The following is a 17,296-nucleotide window of genomic DNA, read 5'->3' as shown; positions in this document are numbered from 1 at the left end:
GGCCAGTGACGTCACTCAATGGGCACTAGCCATGGTAACCAGCCAAAACCTGCAGTTGCCTGGCAACGGGAGCCTATAATGTGGTGGTATGGATGAGCCTAATAAAAGGCCTGGCCAGCAGACATTCCTGCGAGCATGGACACACACATACACACACACACACAGCCTATATGCACAGCAGTCTAGAAGATGAGGGAGGGATTTACTCAAAGCCTGTAATGGTCACTGCAAAAAGAGCTGTGAAAGCACAAACATGTTTCCTTCATTGTGTTTCAGTTTAAGAGAAAGTGTTAGGTGTTGCCTTAATGTTGTAGGCTACACACGGACCAGAAACACACAATCTGGCCAAAGGGAGGATGAAACATGAATGTAAACAAATCAGTTCCTGGTATCACAAATATGACTCACAGAAACATAATAACACACAGAGACCCACTCTGACCTCTACACTTGACCCCCCCAGGGCCCGGTGCAGCCAGGCCCGCACGGTTAAGGTCGTGTCAGATCTCGGTCAGGCTGTGCACTGATTCCAGATCTGTGCAACTGCTGCCTTTTTTTTTTTTTCGTTGTTGAGGCTGGACCACGGGAGCCGCTTCTCATGACATGAACTTTGAACTCTGAAGTCAAGTCACTTCCCTCGACTGACCAGGCATGATCTCATTGCAGCAGAAATCCCCTGCATTTGACGGGGGTCACGACCCTCGACCCCCGAACTCCTTACACCTGCAACGGCCGATTACACATTCAGCTGATGGAAAGTTTGACAACTTAAAACTCTGACTGCATTTGACATGGACACAACACAGCAACCAATGATCAGATGATGAGTTTATATGATTAGTTTATTCAAGTGTTGCATTCAAGGAAGATTTTGGAGTGGTTTTTAATTCAGTTGTGTCCCACTGATGCACAAACACATATTTGACTACATGTTGGAGGTGTATGTAGTAGCTATAAAATGTATACATACATTCTGTTGTATGATGTTAACTTTTCCCAACCTGCCCCAGGGACAACAGATGAAAATTAGCCACTGCGGCTAACTCTGGCACATTTACATTGATGGTAAAACTGACATGTTAATGTGCACTGTCCCTGTTCAATAAATAAATGACATTGAAATTGAAAATTGAAATTCATACACAAAATTTAGATTAATCTCATATAATATGATATACTGTCATAACGGTTACAACAGTTACCGTTAGAGCTGACCGAGTACTTCTTTCAACACTATGGATGATTCGTAAAATAAAAAAGAAGTCTTTAACTGACTCAGATGTACAGCAGAGTCAGCAGATGCATACAGTGCACTGACTTCCCAGCTGGACAGAGCTTACTCACAGATAGTAAAGCCAAGAGTCAGCAGGTGGTTCAAAGTGGTGGACAAATGTGGCTTTGTATACAGGGTATACAAAGACCCCATGAGCCGTTTGTCTGAGAAACAATATGTGAGCTGGAGTGGTCGGAGATGGAGATCAGAAAAGAAACACATTCTTTTCTCCTGCATTGCAGAGTTTACAGCTCGGTGACTCACGAGTTGCGTCGCAGCCCAGCAGCGCGACCAGGCAGCGGACAGCGGAACAGGAAACAGGAAGGAACATGGAGGCTGTGGAGGAGGAGGGTTTGTGTGAGCTTGGTGGGTGAGTTGAAGCACTCCCAAAAAAATATAGGCTACACAACCACTGACACATAGTTCATATGTGTGGGTGTGTGTGAACATACCTAACTCCTGACTTGTTTAGTCACAGTCTTCATTATGATCAGCCTGTTTCAACCTGTTCACCACAGCACGTATGAATGCAGCTCATTGGTTTATTAATATGTGACGGTGCATTTATGGGTCAAGACTTTACTTCCACCTGACTCTGAAAAAATGAAGTGCATATGATTTTCAGAAATTCATATTTCATAAAAATGAAAAACTATATTTACATTGATTTTTTTATGGGGATAGAAAGAAAATGACAAATATAGATGACAATATTCATCCATAACCGCCATCCATGACTCCATCCATCTGGTGGTGCAGACTTGACCATTACTTATCACAGCTGGTGCCTTGCTCTGCAATGTCCATACAATAACAGTATCAACAACATGCACTCCTGTCTACAATGCTTAAAAGTTGAGGACAGAGTCAATGCTGCATTACTTCTTTCAATATGAAAAACATCAAAACACCTCTATACCAATACAATCAGTTAAAACACAATCATGATTCATATGCCACCAGACAGGCAACACAAGGCCAGTTCACGCTTCTCAAACCAAACACCAACTTTTTGAAGCACATTATAGAATACAGATCAATGAAAGCATGGAACTCTTTACTCCTTTAACTAAACTCACACAGAAACTAACATCAAAAAGGAAATAAAAAAATATCTTGGAATTGCATATCTGTAAAATAACATACACACACATACACACAAGGAGTTTTATGTAGGGTTGTAGGTTTTCTTGCTGTCATTTTCATTTTTTACCCTTTTATTTTATTTTATAACCACTGTACATTGGAGTATCTTACATACGTTCTTTGATGTAGATGACAATCCAATTGTGCAGATTTAAAGGGACACAACAAGGAGTTTTGGAGCCATTAGCCTGAAATTCTTGGACCGGCGCAAGGTGGACAAAAGCGAAAACATTTGCCAAGAATGTTTTCATTGATCAAGAATGAAAAGGTTCAAAGACGATCAGATACCGTCGTAGTTCCGACCATAAACGATGCCAACTAGTGATCCAGCAGCATCCGCGAAGCCGAAAGTAGGAAATGCTGGGCGAGTCGACCACTAAATAATAAAGACCATATAACGATAAAGACAAAACGATATATTTATCGAAAATGGACCCATTAACAAGTGTGGGATTCATCCACATTAATATGAGACTCTTTTAACCAAATACAAACTCCTCGTTGTCCCTTTAATGTAAGTTTTTGTTGTCTTGTCTTTTTCGTGACTGTAGATGTATGTTTGAATGTACTGGTTTTAAATGTGGACCCCAGGAAGACTAGCGGTGCTCTAGAGCGCAGCTAATGCGGATCCAAACAAATAAAACCAAATATCTGCATTCACAGTTTGCTTCCAGATGCCAGACAATAAGGGGTTAAGGTGAATATTGCTTTTTAATGCAAGTTCATCACTGATACAATTGAAGGCTCACACCTGAAGCAACAACAGGGAGTTGGAAACTTAACCGAATATACGTAAAATGTTTATTAAAAGTGCTGCCAAAAATTCAATAAGAGATTCCCCAAACTACACAATATTTAAGCCTTTATGTGTCAATTGGAGATAAGAGTGCATTAGTTTTGCAGCAAAGGTGAAGTGTTTTATCAACAGAGTGATGAACAGACTGCTGAGTGACGGCTTTATCTCCAGATACCAGAGAGGAGAAGCTGAAACAGGGAGTCTCAACTCCTTTCATGCCTGGATCGTGCATCCATGTAGTATTTCATTATAAGGAGGCAATCTTTAATAGCAGGACACACAAAAACAGGCACTGAGTTGCACATGCACATCTACACACATGCATAGGTGAGGCGGCTCAGCCAGCCCTCTGCTGAGATTAAAAGGGGGGTCTGGCAGCATGAGGACAGTCTGAGTGGGAGCAGGAGACATTGCTGATTTGGTATGGTGAGCAAAATGTATGTATGTGATGTCAGTCTGTGTCTTCAACTGAGAGGAGGACGAACACACTCAGTTCAGACATTCAGGCATCATGTTGCAGCCAGTGAAATGACTGAGCTCCAGGTGGTTGTGCTCTCAGTGCAGGCTGCAGCAGCCACACAGACTCTCATATTAGGCTAATATAGGATACAGCAATCACTGGCTGAGTAAACAAACAGCACATGCACGCACACACACACACACACAGGATCAGTATTTCAAAGTGTATTGTTTCCAAACTAATTGCATCTTGCAGGAAAACCCTTGTTATTCTCAGCACTGTTGAAAACAAGCAAATGATTCTACACTTGATATAATTGTATATGAAAAAAAAGAAAAGAAACAACAACAACAGAAAACACACTGTTAAAGACATTTCCTCTTTCTCTCCCTGTCATTGTTCATGGGACTGCAGTGAATTTTAAAGAATGAAAGTTGTAGTGCATGTCGTCCATGGAAGTCCTGCATGACTGAGCCACCTACCACAGAGGATTGAAGAAAGGACCCCCTCATCACCGTGCTGGAGCCTGGCCTCTTTTACTGGCTGTATACCTAATATAATGCACAAGACATGAAATACAACAACATATTCACACATAAACGCACACTCTGCTCTGCTGTTTCTCCAGGGTACACAGACTACACACCCACTGCGGGGATACTCACGTTAAAATAATCTAACATGTTGGGAAATACATTAATTTCAGTTCAGTTCTGTTCAGAAAACTTTATTTATGCCATACGGGCAATTCAGTTTACAGCTCCCAGTTCAATGAAGTTGAAAAAGCACAACACATACAACAATCATTCATTGGACACACAACATGTCCCTCCTCGTCTAAAGCTGAAAGAGAAGATCAACACCATGCAGAGCTTACGTTAGCTTAGCACAAACACAGAGGACATCTAGCTTGTCTCGTGCAGTGAGCTGCTGGACAACTTCTCCATGCAGGTGAATAACTTCAGTAAAGAGAATATAACATGTAATACTGAACTGTTATGGTCTCTCTTTATCTGCACTGTCATGAATTCCTGTTGATCTGATGTGTAAATCCTTAATTCATGATCTTTTCAGAACTTTCTTCTTCTCAATCATGCCACTTGTCTCTTAATCAATACATTTTAAAGTCAGGAATAAAACATGTGACCAGAGAAACATTTTTACTGAACAAAAATATGAATTCAATTAAATGTAAGAATATTAAACACTGAAATAAAATCAACAGACTGTAGTAGCATCAATCAGTCTCAAAGTGGAGGTAAAACTAATCTCTTTTGCTTGAGAGCACTTTAAAACAATGGAAGGGACAGATTCAGGGAATAACACCCCAGCTGTGAGGGGGCTCCAGGGGTTAAAGGTCACAGGGTGAAGGATCATTAGGGGCATCTGTGGGCTGACGGGCTGACGTGGAACAACTTCTTATTTTGGATGATTGTGGATTTTTGAAAGTCTAATTTTGTATGGGACATTTGTGCGGTTGATTGTGTACCAGTGTGTGTGTGTGTGTGTGTGTGTGTGTGTGTGTGTGTGTGTGTGTGTGTGTGTGTGTGTGTTTTCAGTGTATGTGATTATCCTTTCACAGCATGGCGGGGAGACAGGCAGCAGGCAGAGGCAGTCAGCTGTAGTCCTTTGTCTCCGGCTGCCCAATATAACTAATCCTGTGTGGATTCTGGGATGATTAGAGACGGACGGATGAAAACAACTGGTGTTGGGAGGATGTGGACCTCTGTACAACAGTGACAAAGTGCACTCAGCCCTGGAATGTGCCAAAAAAAATTCAACTTCACAGACTTCTGTGTCCAAAAGAAGCTGGAGTGTCTGCTGTAATCAAACCACAATGCTGATAAATTAGCAGAGTTTGACATGAAAGATCTTGAGTGATGCAATGTCAAAGATATCTGATACTTCAGAGTGTGCCCATCACAGAGTTTCACTGCCACTTATGAATGCCCCACTAAAGGTTTAGTTCGTCATACGGGATCACGGGGACAGTCTGGGACTAAAGGAGGCCAGAGAGGATGCTGAGGCCTGGGACAACGTATCTGACAACTAGTGCTTTGAAAACGGCCAATTTCTGAAATAAACTAATGACTATTTATGGCAGTATTCACCACACTATGAGGTAATGACGGAACATTACGAGACAGCTTGCCGAAAAACTGCCCCTGACGGGAACGTGCATCAGTGGTTTTGCATGAATTTACCTCTAAAACAACTCCGTCTGGTAACGTTGTTATTATCTCATAGCGTGGTGAATGTGCAGGTCACAACTTGTCCACCAGTGCGTTTCGGAGTTGTTGGATTGTGTATTTGATGAGTTTGATGAGGGAAACCAAGAAATCCCATTAGCCTCCGTAGCGTAGCTCTGAGCAGCTCGCGGCTCTGCTCCACCGTACTAAAAACAGCCTGCACCGACAATTATAGGTAACAAACCTACTGCTAAGACTATAGAGATTATGGCAATGGGCCAATTTGCCAAAATGTTGAACTATCCCTTTAATGTATATGGGTTATATCTTCCTCAGAGATGAAAGAATCTACCAAAGGTGGCTGGCAATTCCAATATTTTGATTTGAGTAACTGATTTTGTCCTATTGAGGTGTTTTAAGTGTAGCTGCATGTTTCTTTATCAGTTTTGCAGTTTTTCAAGTGAATATGAAAAGCAAAAATCATCATTTCAGCTGAAATCACAGTTCACAATTACAATATCTGCACATCACTGCAGTATTATATTGTTTGCATATCGTGCAGCCCTAAGTATATGAGGGAATGTAAAAGAATAAAATTATAATTAGAAAGGAAATTTTCATGTAATCCATAACCACCAACCCCCTCAGCCACCAGCATCCCCCCACCCCGCTGAGCAGCTCACCCCTGTTGAGGCAACACAACTGTGTGAGTGTGAGGCTTTTAAAAAATGCAGCTCAACTCATTTACACATCGGCTGCACGATCCTTTGAGTGTATGTTTCGCTCAGTGTGTGTGTGTGTGTGTGTGTGCGTGCGCGTGCTGGATCTGTTGCATGGCACATTCCTCAGATGCAGAGCACTGGAAAGGCCGGTGGCCCCACTTCATCAGAGGTGCAAGAGGGGGGATGGAGAGCAAAATGATTGATGGCTGAGGGGAGACGGCCAAACGATGGGCCCAACAGGTGGAACACACTCATGATGCTGCACTGGCTCTGCTCACTGACGTGTGTGTGTGTACAACAACCACTGGAGAGAGGATCTTTAGGCTCATCTGTTGACTCCTTGACAACAGCAACAGCAGCACTTCCATGTAGCAGCTGTTGGACACTTTCAGTGAGAAGTTAGAAAGATATTTGCTCATCAGTTCACTGACATTGTCTGTGCTATGTTTAGCACACACAAGTAAACATTTCTGTGGTTTTTATCACAGACATAATCCAGTTCACTTCTCTCAAAAGTTGGCTTCAAAGCTAAGAAACCTCATGTACAGCATTGTGCAGTTCATATATCATTTTCCTTCATTTGTACAATTATGTTGATGTAAATGTAAATTTTTCATGTATTTGAACACTATCTTATGATGCTGCATGAGTCTTGTACAATATCATTTTTTCAGTCTCAAGATTTGTGTCAATCTTTTACATAAAAACTAATTGCAAAGTCATTTTTTGTTGTTCTTAGGAGTTATACGAATGCATTCCCCTGGTTCATTTAATAGTTGTTTTTTTTTTTTTTTACTTCTGAAGAGATAATGAAAGTGATCCACACACCATCCTATGTAACTTACTTTTCATCTTCAGGGTGAGAAGTGAACCAGGTTTTTCCAGGATAATCTGCTCCATGTTTTCTCAACTCATGTACAGCATTTTGCAGTTTATGTATCACTTTTCCATCATTTGTAAAATCATATATATGCTGATGAGTGTATATATTGATTTCCCATTTGAACACTAGGCTATCTTCTGATGTTGCATCAGTCTTGTACAATATCGATCTTTCTTTCACTTGCACTTCTGTCAGTCTCAAGATTCGTGTCAGTCTTTTACATAAAAACTAATTGCAAAAAGCCAGTTTTTTGTTGTTGTTGTTGGGAGTTAAACAAATGCATTCCCCTGGTTTGTTGTAATGCTTTTTTTTAAACTAACATTATTTAAACCAGGTCTGCAGCACCAAACACTTTCAATTTATGATGTATCCAAAATAAAGAGATAATGAAAGTGATAGAAATCAAATGATCCACACACCAACTTTCTGACATCTATGCAACTTACTTCTCATCTTCAGGGTGACTGAGAAGTGAGAAGAAAAACAAAACATCTACAATTGCACAACAATTGGACATCTCCATCTGCTGATGATCATGTTATGTAATCAAAAGCTCTGGCAGCACGGACATTAAATCGACCCTGATCTTCTCGGACAGCAGAAAAAATGTTAAGACTTCCTCCAGAAACAAAAACAAGATGACAAAGAGAGATGGAGGACGAAAACAGAGGCTGCTGAAGACGCATTTATCAGCAATTCATGGTAATTATGTTCCTAAAAATAATCAAGCCCTCCGCCCTGTTAATGGCATAAACAAGTCTTCCACTGCTTACTGCATGTACGCCTGCTGGATCACATCCCTCTATGTGACAGTGAAAAGTATATCAAATAAAAAATATATCACTTATGTATAGGCTATAGCACAAAGGATGCAGAAACCACAGGACATGTGGGTCAGTTTTACTCAACACTCAGGACAAAGCAAATCAGAGCCACTGTCTGCTGCATGGTTTTGTTGTTTAAATGTACTTTTAATATCTTATTGCTTGAAATGTTGTTGTTTCTTCTCTAAAAAGCACTTTTCCTTGTGTGTGAGTGCTTCTTGTCTGGCCTATGGATGTTAAGTGGATGTAGAGTGACCCAGGAGGGGAAGCAGCATACATACTGTACACATTCACACACAATTAAGTGATTATGACGCACGCATCCTGTCCGACGACAATAAAACTGTCTGCGTTAACATCCCGCGCCGCAGCACGATGCAGACCGTGGCACGTTTCAGTCCCACTGCTGCCACTCAGGCGGGACTTTCCTGGACCGAAACCACCCAAACACCCTTCACACTCAAGGTCATGATCTCATCCTGATCCAGGAGCGATAAGGATCTCAATGACCCCTCGGGGACCGGCTCAGGCCCCACCTTTCCAGTCACTTTCTGGCAGCGGACCACAACCGGGGGCGGCCTACATTCTCCAATGTGGGCCAGGGTCGCAGCCCTCACCTTTCCCCCACATGACCGAGCTGAGCTCAGGAGATGAGATGATGTTCATTCACCTCCAAAGCTCGACTCAAAAGTCTCACACATACAGTACACCAAGAGCCACATGTATTTTCCATGGAGCCACAAATAGTGCGTCAGCAAAACAAAAGACTGGATCAGGATGAAAACACAGTGCGGGCCGGGTCACCTTCTCTGCCAACAGTCAACACTGCCAGCTCTTTGTTTTGTCACAGGAGAAAGTTTCAGTTTCCTTGTTACAAGTGGATGTGCTGTATCCTCTCTGCCCACAACAAGTGACAATGTTGCTTCTCAGCATGAGTCACCATGGCAGCCAACATGAAAAAGAGTATCAGAGACCTACTAACCAGTTTTTCCCCATTGTGGAATATTTACATTTCAAATGAAGCAGCTTCAGGACTGAAGATCATGAACTGGTTTAATGAACTCTACTCTGTCACCTGTCAGGCTGCAAACAGCTGTTTCTATGGTTTTTAGTACAGCTCTTAAATACTGCAGTGGAGGAGCTGATAAAAGTCGTTAATCTGACTCACTTCCTTTACTCTAAAAACACTGGGACACATTTAACTGTGAATCTTATATTATTGTTTAGACTGTAAAAACTGCAGTATCCTAATCATGTCAAACTAAAGTCCGAATGTGAAGTCTGAGGTGAACCCTCCATCAAAACAACAAACACCACTTTGGCCATTTGCTGTATTTAAGCCGTTTAATATGATTTATTACACATGTTTAAAATGTTACTACTCACATACACAGACAAGAATAAAACTCAAAATTAAGACTTCCACTCATTTACAAAGACTGTACAATATACACAAACTCATTAAAACCCTTAAAAACAAAACAAAAGACAGATAAAGTTCTGGTCTGATGGACACCGGTCACATCTGATGTAAAGACACCATTACACTCGCAGCACGGTTAAAAACTGGAGCCAACAGCCTGGACCCACGGTTCCTCTGAGCTGAAGCTCCTCATGACAGGAGGGTGATGAGCGCATCCAGAAACTTACTCCTGTCCTCAGTCTTCAGTTCAATTACTGCACAGAGAAAAGCACAGGTACAGTATAAGTGCATGAAGAAAACACACACATCTCTATGGAACCTGTTTTGTTTGGGGACATAACATCCAGAGAAGTGAATAAATATTGGAGCCTGGACCTTCTCTTCAAATGAAGCAGGACCTGCAAGTGTCATTCACCTCATGAAGCCCCACAGTGTGTGGACTCAACTCAGAGCTGGACTGTCAATTACACAAATGAGATGCTGCCACCTAGAGTATGAGTGGGAGAACGTCTCCAGCATCTTCTGTTAAGTTTCATCTATGGATTCATTGAACACCACATTGAGTTTATTCATGTTATGTCAAATGTGTGTTTATAGCGTGGTCAAGTGGTTAAAAATGAATAATGGTATTATTAATGTTACATTAATAGCGTCCCCAATGAAAGCATACATTTGTGTTCTGTTGGGTACACTGGGTAAACTGGGTACTCTCCACTATCCTATCAATAAATATCTTACATAAATAAGTAAAAAAAATAAAAATAAATAGTGTTTATACCTCCCTGATCTAACCACTGACCTGCACCCAGAAAACAGCTGTGCATTAACCAATGAAAAAACAATGACTTGATTTAAGGTTGTGTTGGAACTGGTCCTGATACTGGTTGATCAGACCCCGTCACATTAAAACAGTGGATGAAGCCGTTACTTACTCGATGTATCAAAGTTGTCATGAAGAGTTCTGGAGCTGGTGCTCTCTGCAGCTTTCTCAAACGCTCGGCCAAAGAAACTTATGGAGCAGAGAAGAGACAAGATTAGAGCTGAAATAATGGACCTTTACATTCACATGTCTGTTGCAGGCTTTTGGTTCGTTTGTATGTATCTTGGGGGTAAACTGAATACAGTTATCTTCAGCTTTTGGAGGCACTGGTTGTACAAAAAAAATGCAAACTAAGTCAAGTCAAGATATTGTACATCTAAATACTGTATGATGATGAAAATAAGTGTAATTAAAACTGGAAAATCTGTCATTATAATGTTTTAATTGTGTGCTGACAGATCACTGCAACAGATTGTCCCATCATGTTTCTTTCAAACAGAAGCTTCTTAAGGCAGATGCTGCAGTTTCATTCATTCAGGTCAAGTGACTTTGTGCAGAGCCAGATGTGTTGTCAGGTCTTACTTCTTCTTGTCAGAGGTCTCAGACTCTGGTGGGATTCCCAAAACAATGACGGTTCCCTTCTCCACATCCTTGGGCGCAGCCATGATGAGGGGAAGCAGTTTGCAGCGTTTATTCCTCGTCTGAATAACAAAGACAGCGTGAGGGTGGAGAGAGCGCCATTAAAGCAGATTCTCAGTCTATTCCCTTCACATTTTCAATCAGTCTTGAAAGCAATCAGAGACTCACTGAATGGACAAAGGCCTTCAAGAGGTATTTGCAGAGCAGAGTCAAGGCCATGGGTTTAGAGAAAAGCTTCACATCAGGAGTTCCCTACAGATCAGAGAGGAGGAGGGGGGGATTCATCAGCAGCACGTCCTGTACACCAACAGCCGACAAGCACATGTGAGTCAGACAGACACCTACCTCCATGAGGTAGCAGTAGAGGAAGGGGCCCTGGGACAGGATCAGGTTGGTGCAGATGCAGCTGGCCACAGTCTGCTGGATAGCCATCAGCTTCTTCTTGGCCAGGTCGATGCCGGAGTGGAGACGATCCAGGTTACTCCTGCACACAGACACACACACGTTTTATAGACTGAGTTCAGTGCTGGTCTTCAACATCATTGAATAAATAAACATTTATATTTCACCATTTATTTAACCAAAACTGAAATGGACTCCTTCATGGACTCCATTGATGTTGGGCATGTTGCACTGCAAGATCAGACTGAACCACTGCAGTATCAAAAAGCTTCCTTCTTCTTCTTCGGAAATCATACTTCCCATACATGCTACAGTTTTGCAACTTTCACCAAAATGTAGCACAATACTGCTGAAACTTTTGTCCACTTAAACTCATTACAAATGCTGTTTTCAACCGTTTGAGGTTTGACTGGTCCTCTTTTAATGACATCATCACATAGCCCCCTTCTTCCTCTATGGTTTAATGACACATGAGTGGAGCCACAAACTGTTTATCTGGAGGAGCTTTGTCTCTTATATTCGACAACTGCATTTCAATGAGCATGTATCGATGTAGAGCTTTTGAGTAAGACGTTAAACAATTATTTCTTTGGCAATTAATCATGGACTAAAAAGTCTGGATTGTGACAGCAGTGTGAGGGGTCTTTTAGTTCCTGCTTCTCACCTGGAGAGGGAGTCGAGGGCCTTGATGAAGTTGTCGCCGTCGCTCTCGTCCTTCTCTGTGCTCTCCAGCAGAGCGGTGGTGGCGTGCACCATGTCACTGGCCAGGAAACGGTTCTTAAAGCCAAAGTGGACACCAAACGTCTGGATACGGATGTCCTTCATTCTGACAGAGGGGGGAGGGGTGGGGGGTTGTGTACAGCCCGTGAAAAGGAAACTGAAAGACAGTGTGGATGATCTCTTTCAGTCTCTTCTAGATTCTTACCCATATTTATTAGAAGACTCTTCAATGACGTCCCTTAGATTCTCTTTGATTGACAGGTCCATGGAATTGAATTTCTGCCGCACTTGTTTCAAGGGTAGCCTGGAACAAGCAGAAACAACAAACATCAAATATCAGCAAGAAAACCAGTGAACTCCATCTCACATCAGGCTGACCTCGACAGACACGGAGCTCTTACCCCATGTCAGCCAGGAACTCCTGGAGTTTCTTTTGTCCATTTAACGTCCAGAGCTTGAAGTTGCACGACGTGTAGCAGGAATTACAAATGCTCTCATACAAAGACCAGTGCTGGTAGAGGGTGAGTCGCAGGCTGAAGCAGGAAGTCAGGGAGCAACAGACAAAGGGGGGAAAAAAAACAACAAAAAACCAAGTCGCTCCAAAAGGTTGGGAGTGGTTGTTGTAGTGTGTGTGGGAGATCCCAGCAGTTATTAAGGATACTCATATTCAAAGGAGATCCTCATACAGTCGATGGAGAGAGAGTTCTCTTCATCCTCATTTCGGTGGTTATGGCGGGAAACATGGCGCTGCATTGTGGCGATGTCAGTGACATACTTCATACTAGAAAGAACAAGGGACACGAGGTTCATTCAGTACACATGAACAACTCGATGCAAACAAACAATAAACATCTGGTATCCAATAATGAACAGAGAGCGGTGAATGACAGCAGGGTGTTTCAACTCTATAGGGAAACAGTGAGGACGCTCTTACTGTGTGATTTTGTCATGAACCCACTGGTCTGTCAGCCCGATGATGGCCCACCTGCAAAACAATGACACACAGTACAGTCACTGTGCAATAACAACATGTTCATGTGATAAATGGATAGAGAATTTATTATTATTATTATTATTATAACCTTTATTTAAATTCAGAAATACATTGAGGAGCAACCTCATTTACAATATAGCCGGGACAAAACACAAAACATTTGAGGACAAGACAAAACACAAAATGTTTGAAACATACATAAGCAAAGTAAAAGTGACAAAGATAAACTGAAAACAGAGAAGTCTGGTTAAAAACAGGAGCAGCTGGAGGTAAAATAAGATGCAGTTATGGATTTAAATGATAAAATGTGTGGTAGGTTTCAGATGGTTTTGCAGAGTGTTCCAGGTTGCAGGTGCACACAGTAAGAAAAACTGGACTTTCCAAATTGAATGTTAAAGGGATAGTTCAACATTTTGGAAAATTGGCCCATTGCCATAATAGTCATAGCAGTAGGTTTGTTACCTTTATTTGTCGGTGTAAGCTGTTTTTAGAACGGTGGAGCCGAGCCGCTCAGAGCTACGCTACTGAGGCTAATGGGATTTCTTGGTTTCCCTCATCAAATACACAATCCAACAACTCCAAAACGCTGTCGTGGACAAGTTGTGACCTGCACATTCACCACGCTATGAGATAATAACGGTACGTTACGAGACAAGAGTTGTTTTCGAGGTAAATTCATGCAAAGCAGCTGATGCGCATTGCATCAGGGGCAGTTTTTCGTCAAGCAGTCTCTGCATTTGCCTCTAAAACAACTCTGTCTCGTAACGTACCGTTATTATCTCATAGCGTGGTGAATGTGCAGGTCACAACTTGTCCACCAGAGCGTTTTGGAGTTGTTGGATTGTGTATTTGATGAGTTTGATGAGGGAAACCAAGAAATCCCATGAGCCTTCCAAAAATAGCTTGCACCGACAAATAAAGGTAACGAACCTACTGCTATGACCATAGCGATTATGGCAATGGGCCAATTTGCCAAAATGTTGAACTATCCCTTTAACAGAGGGAACCTGCAGTGTGAGCCAGTCAGTATGATAGAGACTTAAAATAAAAGATACTAAATAACGAGTTAATATAGGATGGTAAGAGACCAGTGAGAGCTTTAAAAATAAATAAAATCCGGTGTCTATCACAGGGCCATTCAACTTTAGAATCCAGGTCACAATGATGAGTGTTGTAGCTGTCACCTGTAATTAATCTCAGGGCTGAATGATAAACGGTATCAAGTGGGTGTAGAGTTGTAGCTGATGCATGCGGCCGCCTGTATAAAATGTCTCTATAATCAGGTCTATGTGACCAGAATGATCAGGTGACTTACCAGAGCATGTCCTTGGTGTCTTTAGTCAACACCCACGCAAGCTCAAAAAACATCATGGCAGCCTGACACGATACAAAGATGAAAACAGACATTTTCAGGAATGACAACCAAATATATGAAGGTAGAAGTCAAAAAGAAAAGAAAAGCTTTAAGAACTGCTACTCACAGAAGTCCCGTGATATTCATACTGCTCGTAGTCAAACAGGATTTCCCTCCTGAGAGACGAGTCAAACGTTAGCATCAGTTCATTTAACACAAACACACTGCTTACATCTCCACAGAAACACTTCACCTTCGTGCCTCCCACTCCCTCCTGGCTCGCTGCCTCTCAATCCTCCTCTCCACGGCCCCCTGCAGCGACAGGATGACAAGCATGAACCACACCGTCCACAGTAGATCTACATCCGCTGCTGCTCCGATTGGCTCCAGCTCTGGTCACCTACCTCATCGAACCTCCTCCGTTTACCAGACGGCTCAGAGCCTTCATCGCTCTCGTTCCCAGAGTCACCCCCTTCTTCTTCATCATCTCGGAAAATGTCGTCATATGAGGGCACGCCCAGGTCATCGTCCTGTTTTATTAGAAGCTTAATCTGTGGATGAGATGACAGGAGTTCATATGTTGCAGGGTTAGGGTGAAATGTAATGGGCTGAGTTGTGGAGGTTTTCTCTCCATCATTATCAATCATTGAAGCTGGACTGGCCATCATCAGTCACCTGGGTGTCGTTGTAGACGTTGACCACGTCTACAGGACGGTGGGTGTCACAGATGAAGAAGACGGAGTCATCGTCTGGCTGCAGCATCTCAAGGAGGTCCACATTAGCCCCACAGTTGATGAGAACAAAGTATCGGAACTACAACACAACACAGTGACAATACATTGTCTTTGGTGAGACAGCCTGTAAACCCTCAACTTGTTTATGCTTATGTTTATATTGTTTGTTTATGCTTCTGTCAGATATTCAGGTGTTGAGGTTAGGTTGGATTTCCTTTGACCTTCTGTAACAGACACACAACCCCCCCCCCTTCCCCCTTGCTTTGTTTTGTCTTATGTTGTTGGTTTGTTCTGTAATTGCCCCTTGTCCCACACTGTCCTATACTTGTCTAACTGCCCTGTAATGTGTGCATAAATTAAATGATTAAAAAACAAGGTAGGTCTGATTTGACCATACCTGTTCTTTGTGTTCAAGGAAGGCAGTGCCAAGGTCCTGCCAGCCTGTAACTGGCACCAGTGTGTACTGGACCTGGTCACAGTGGAACAGCGCCTGGTGAAGAGACACAGAGATTCAGCAACAGCTTTGTACTCCACTTATTCATTATGAACCAGTGGGTCACTGAAAATTAAGCTTTTTATTAAATGTGTTACAGACAGTACAAAAGTATAACAAACATCGGGTCAGCATCCATTAGTTTGATCTCAGAAATGTTAATCTGATTAACTATGTTCCATCAGTGAGCTGACAGCAGCAGGTGTGTCTTGTCTTACCTGGAGGATCTTACATGCGCACAGAGCGTCGATGTCTGACGACACCAGGAGCGCCACTCTCTGGAAACAAAGTGACATAGCAGCACATACAGTTTGAGTTATATTCTAGTTTACATACTTTACACAATCATATATAACTGACTTACTTTACTGTGAGACATTAGAAAACAAACCGACAAACTCTGCGGTGAAGAGGAAAGCTACGGGTTGGTTCTGTTTTGTTCCGCGTAATGTTGTGAATGAGTGTTGGACATTGACGCTTTAACGGTGTACTAACCGTATCGGTCATTTAATATAACGTTATATAATATCCTCTTAGGACAGTACAGGGTAGCAGACGGAGGACTAGTCGCTCGGTGTAGTAAGCTGCGTTTCCTTATCCAACCCGTTCACGGTTCAGGTTAGCTAACTAAGTTTACACTGTAGAGCGGAGACCTACCTGGTTGGACACGACGTCATAGAAGTCCTTTCTTATGTCCGTGATGAACATTTTTAAAAAGTTAAAAGATGAGACTGACTCGGTAAAAGACCGTTAAAGGGGCATCAACAGCGACTTATTTTGGTTTGTTGTCAGCAACGGAGCGTTTTCTGCTTCAGAAATGTGGCGCCAAACCTGCACGTCACATCCGACCAATCACTGGGGAGGAACACGACGTAACGTCATACGTTTGAAGCGACGTCATCACGTTGACTTCTTCTTATTCTTCTTCTTTAGGGCAAACAGCGTTATGGTGCGTTACCGCCACCAACTGACTAGGAGTGTGAATCAAGATCTGTTCATATCTGTTGTTTGAAAGAAGAAAAAAGAACCTATATTCTCTCAGATTCTGTGAAACAGATTACGTACGCTCCATTTGTCCTATTTAGGTCCTGAACCATTTGCCTCCTGGCTGCTTCATATTTCCTACAATGAAGTAAAACATGCTCCACTGTCTCCTCAAGACCACAATAATCACAGCCCCTTGTGTCATACCTATTTTGTAGCTATAATGTGCTGTTCATTGCTGCATGTAGAAAACTACCTCTTCCCTCCTGGCTCTCCCTCCACATCTCCTACTTTCCTCTGAATTCTATAACCTATACCTTCCTTTCTATCTTCCACTGCTTTTGCCATCTTTACTTTAATTTGTATTTAATTATGTTCTTAACTTCCTTTAGTTTTAAAAGCTTTTTTTTTTTTTTTTTTAATCTGTCATTTAATTTGCT

The 17,296-nt window shown here is 42.2% G+C and overlaps 2 protein-coding genes across 2 annotated transcripts in view; both read right to left on the bottom strand.

Moving 5' to 3' along the window:
• plpp5 (phospholipid phosphatase 5) overlaps positions 1 to 17,296 on the bottom strand; it is a 55,000-nt gene that overhangs the window by 28,198 nt on the left and 9,506 nt on the right. The window lies entirely within an intron of this gene.
• cdc45 (CDC45 cell division cycle 45 homolog) lies at positions 9,852 to 16,679 on the bottom strand. Its single transcript, XM_083978372.1, has 18 exons — positions 16,530 to 16,679; positions 16,091 to 16,150; positions 15,777 to 15,869; positions 15,321 to 15,458; positions 15,050 to 15,196; positions 14,899 to 14,957; positions 14,773 to 14,821; positions 14,607 to 14,668; positions 13,232 to 13,282; positions 12,959 to 13,078; positions 12,699 to 12,830; positions 12,503 to 12,601; positions 12,242 to 12,403; positions 11,521 to 11,659; positions 11,344 to 11,427; positions 11,119 to 11,237; positions 10,649 to 10,725; positions 9,852 to 9,970 (listed from the first exon to the last, which is right to left on the bottom strand). The coding sequence occupies exons 1-18, from the start codon at positions 16,578 to 16,580 to the stop codon at positions 9,906 to 9,908; spliced, it is 1,707 nt and encodes a 568-aa protein (XP_083834498.1). The 5' UTR covers positions 16,581 to 16,679; the 3' UTR covers positions 9,852 to 9,905.

This window comes from Trachurus trachurus, assembly GCF_905171665.1.
Source record: "Trachurus trachurus genome assembly, chromosome: 9".
Lineage (NCBI taxonomy): Eukaryota > Metazoa > Chordata > Actinopteri > Carangiformes > Carangidae > Trachurus > Trachurus trachurus.
The sequence above is the reverse complement of the archived record's forward strand: the minus strand, read 5'-3'. Positions and strand labels throughout refer to the sequence as shown.

Bases quoted from the DNA above. Each gene is read 5' to 3' on its own strand.
- cdc45 (XM_083978372.1), bottom strand. From the start codon at position 16,580: ATGTTCATCACGGACATAAGAAAGGACTTCTATGACGTCGTGTCCAAC. The intron at 16,151-16,529 runs GTAGGTCTCCGC...CTTTGTTTCCAG, and splicing joins ATGACGTCGTGTCCAACCAG to AGAGTGGCGCTCCTGGTGTC. The intron at 15,197-15,320 runs GTGACTGATGAT...TCTCATCCACAG, and splicing joins ACGTCTACAACGACACCCAG to ATTAAGCTTCTAATAAAACA.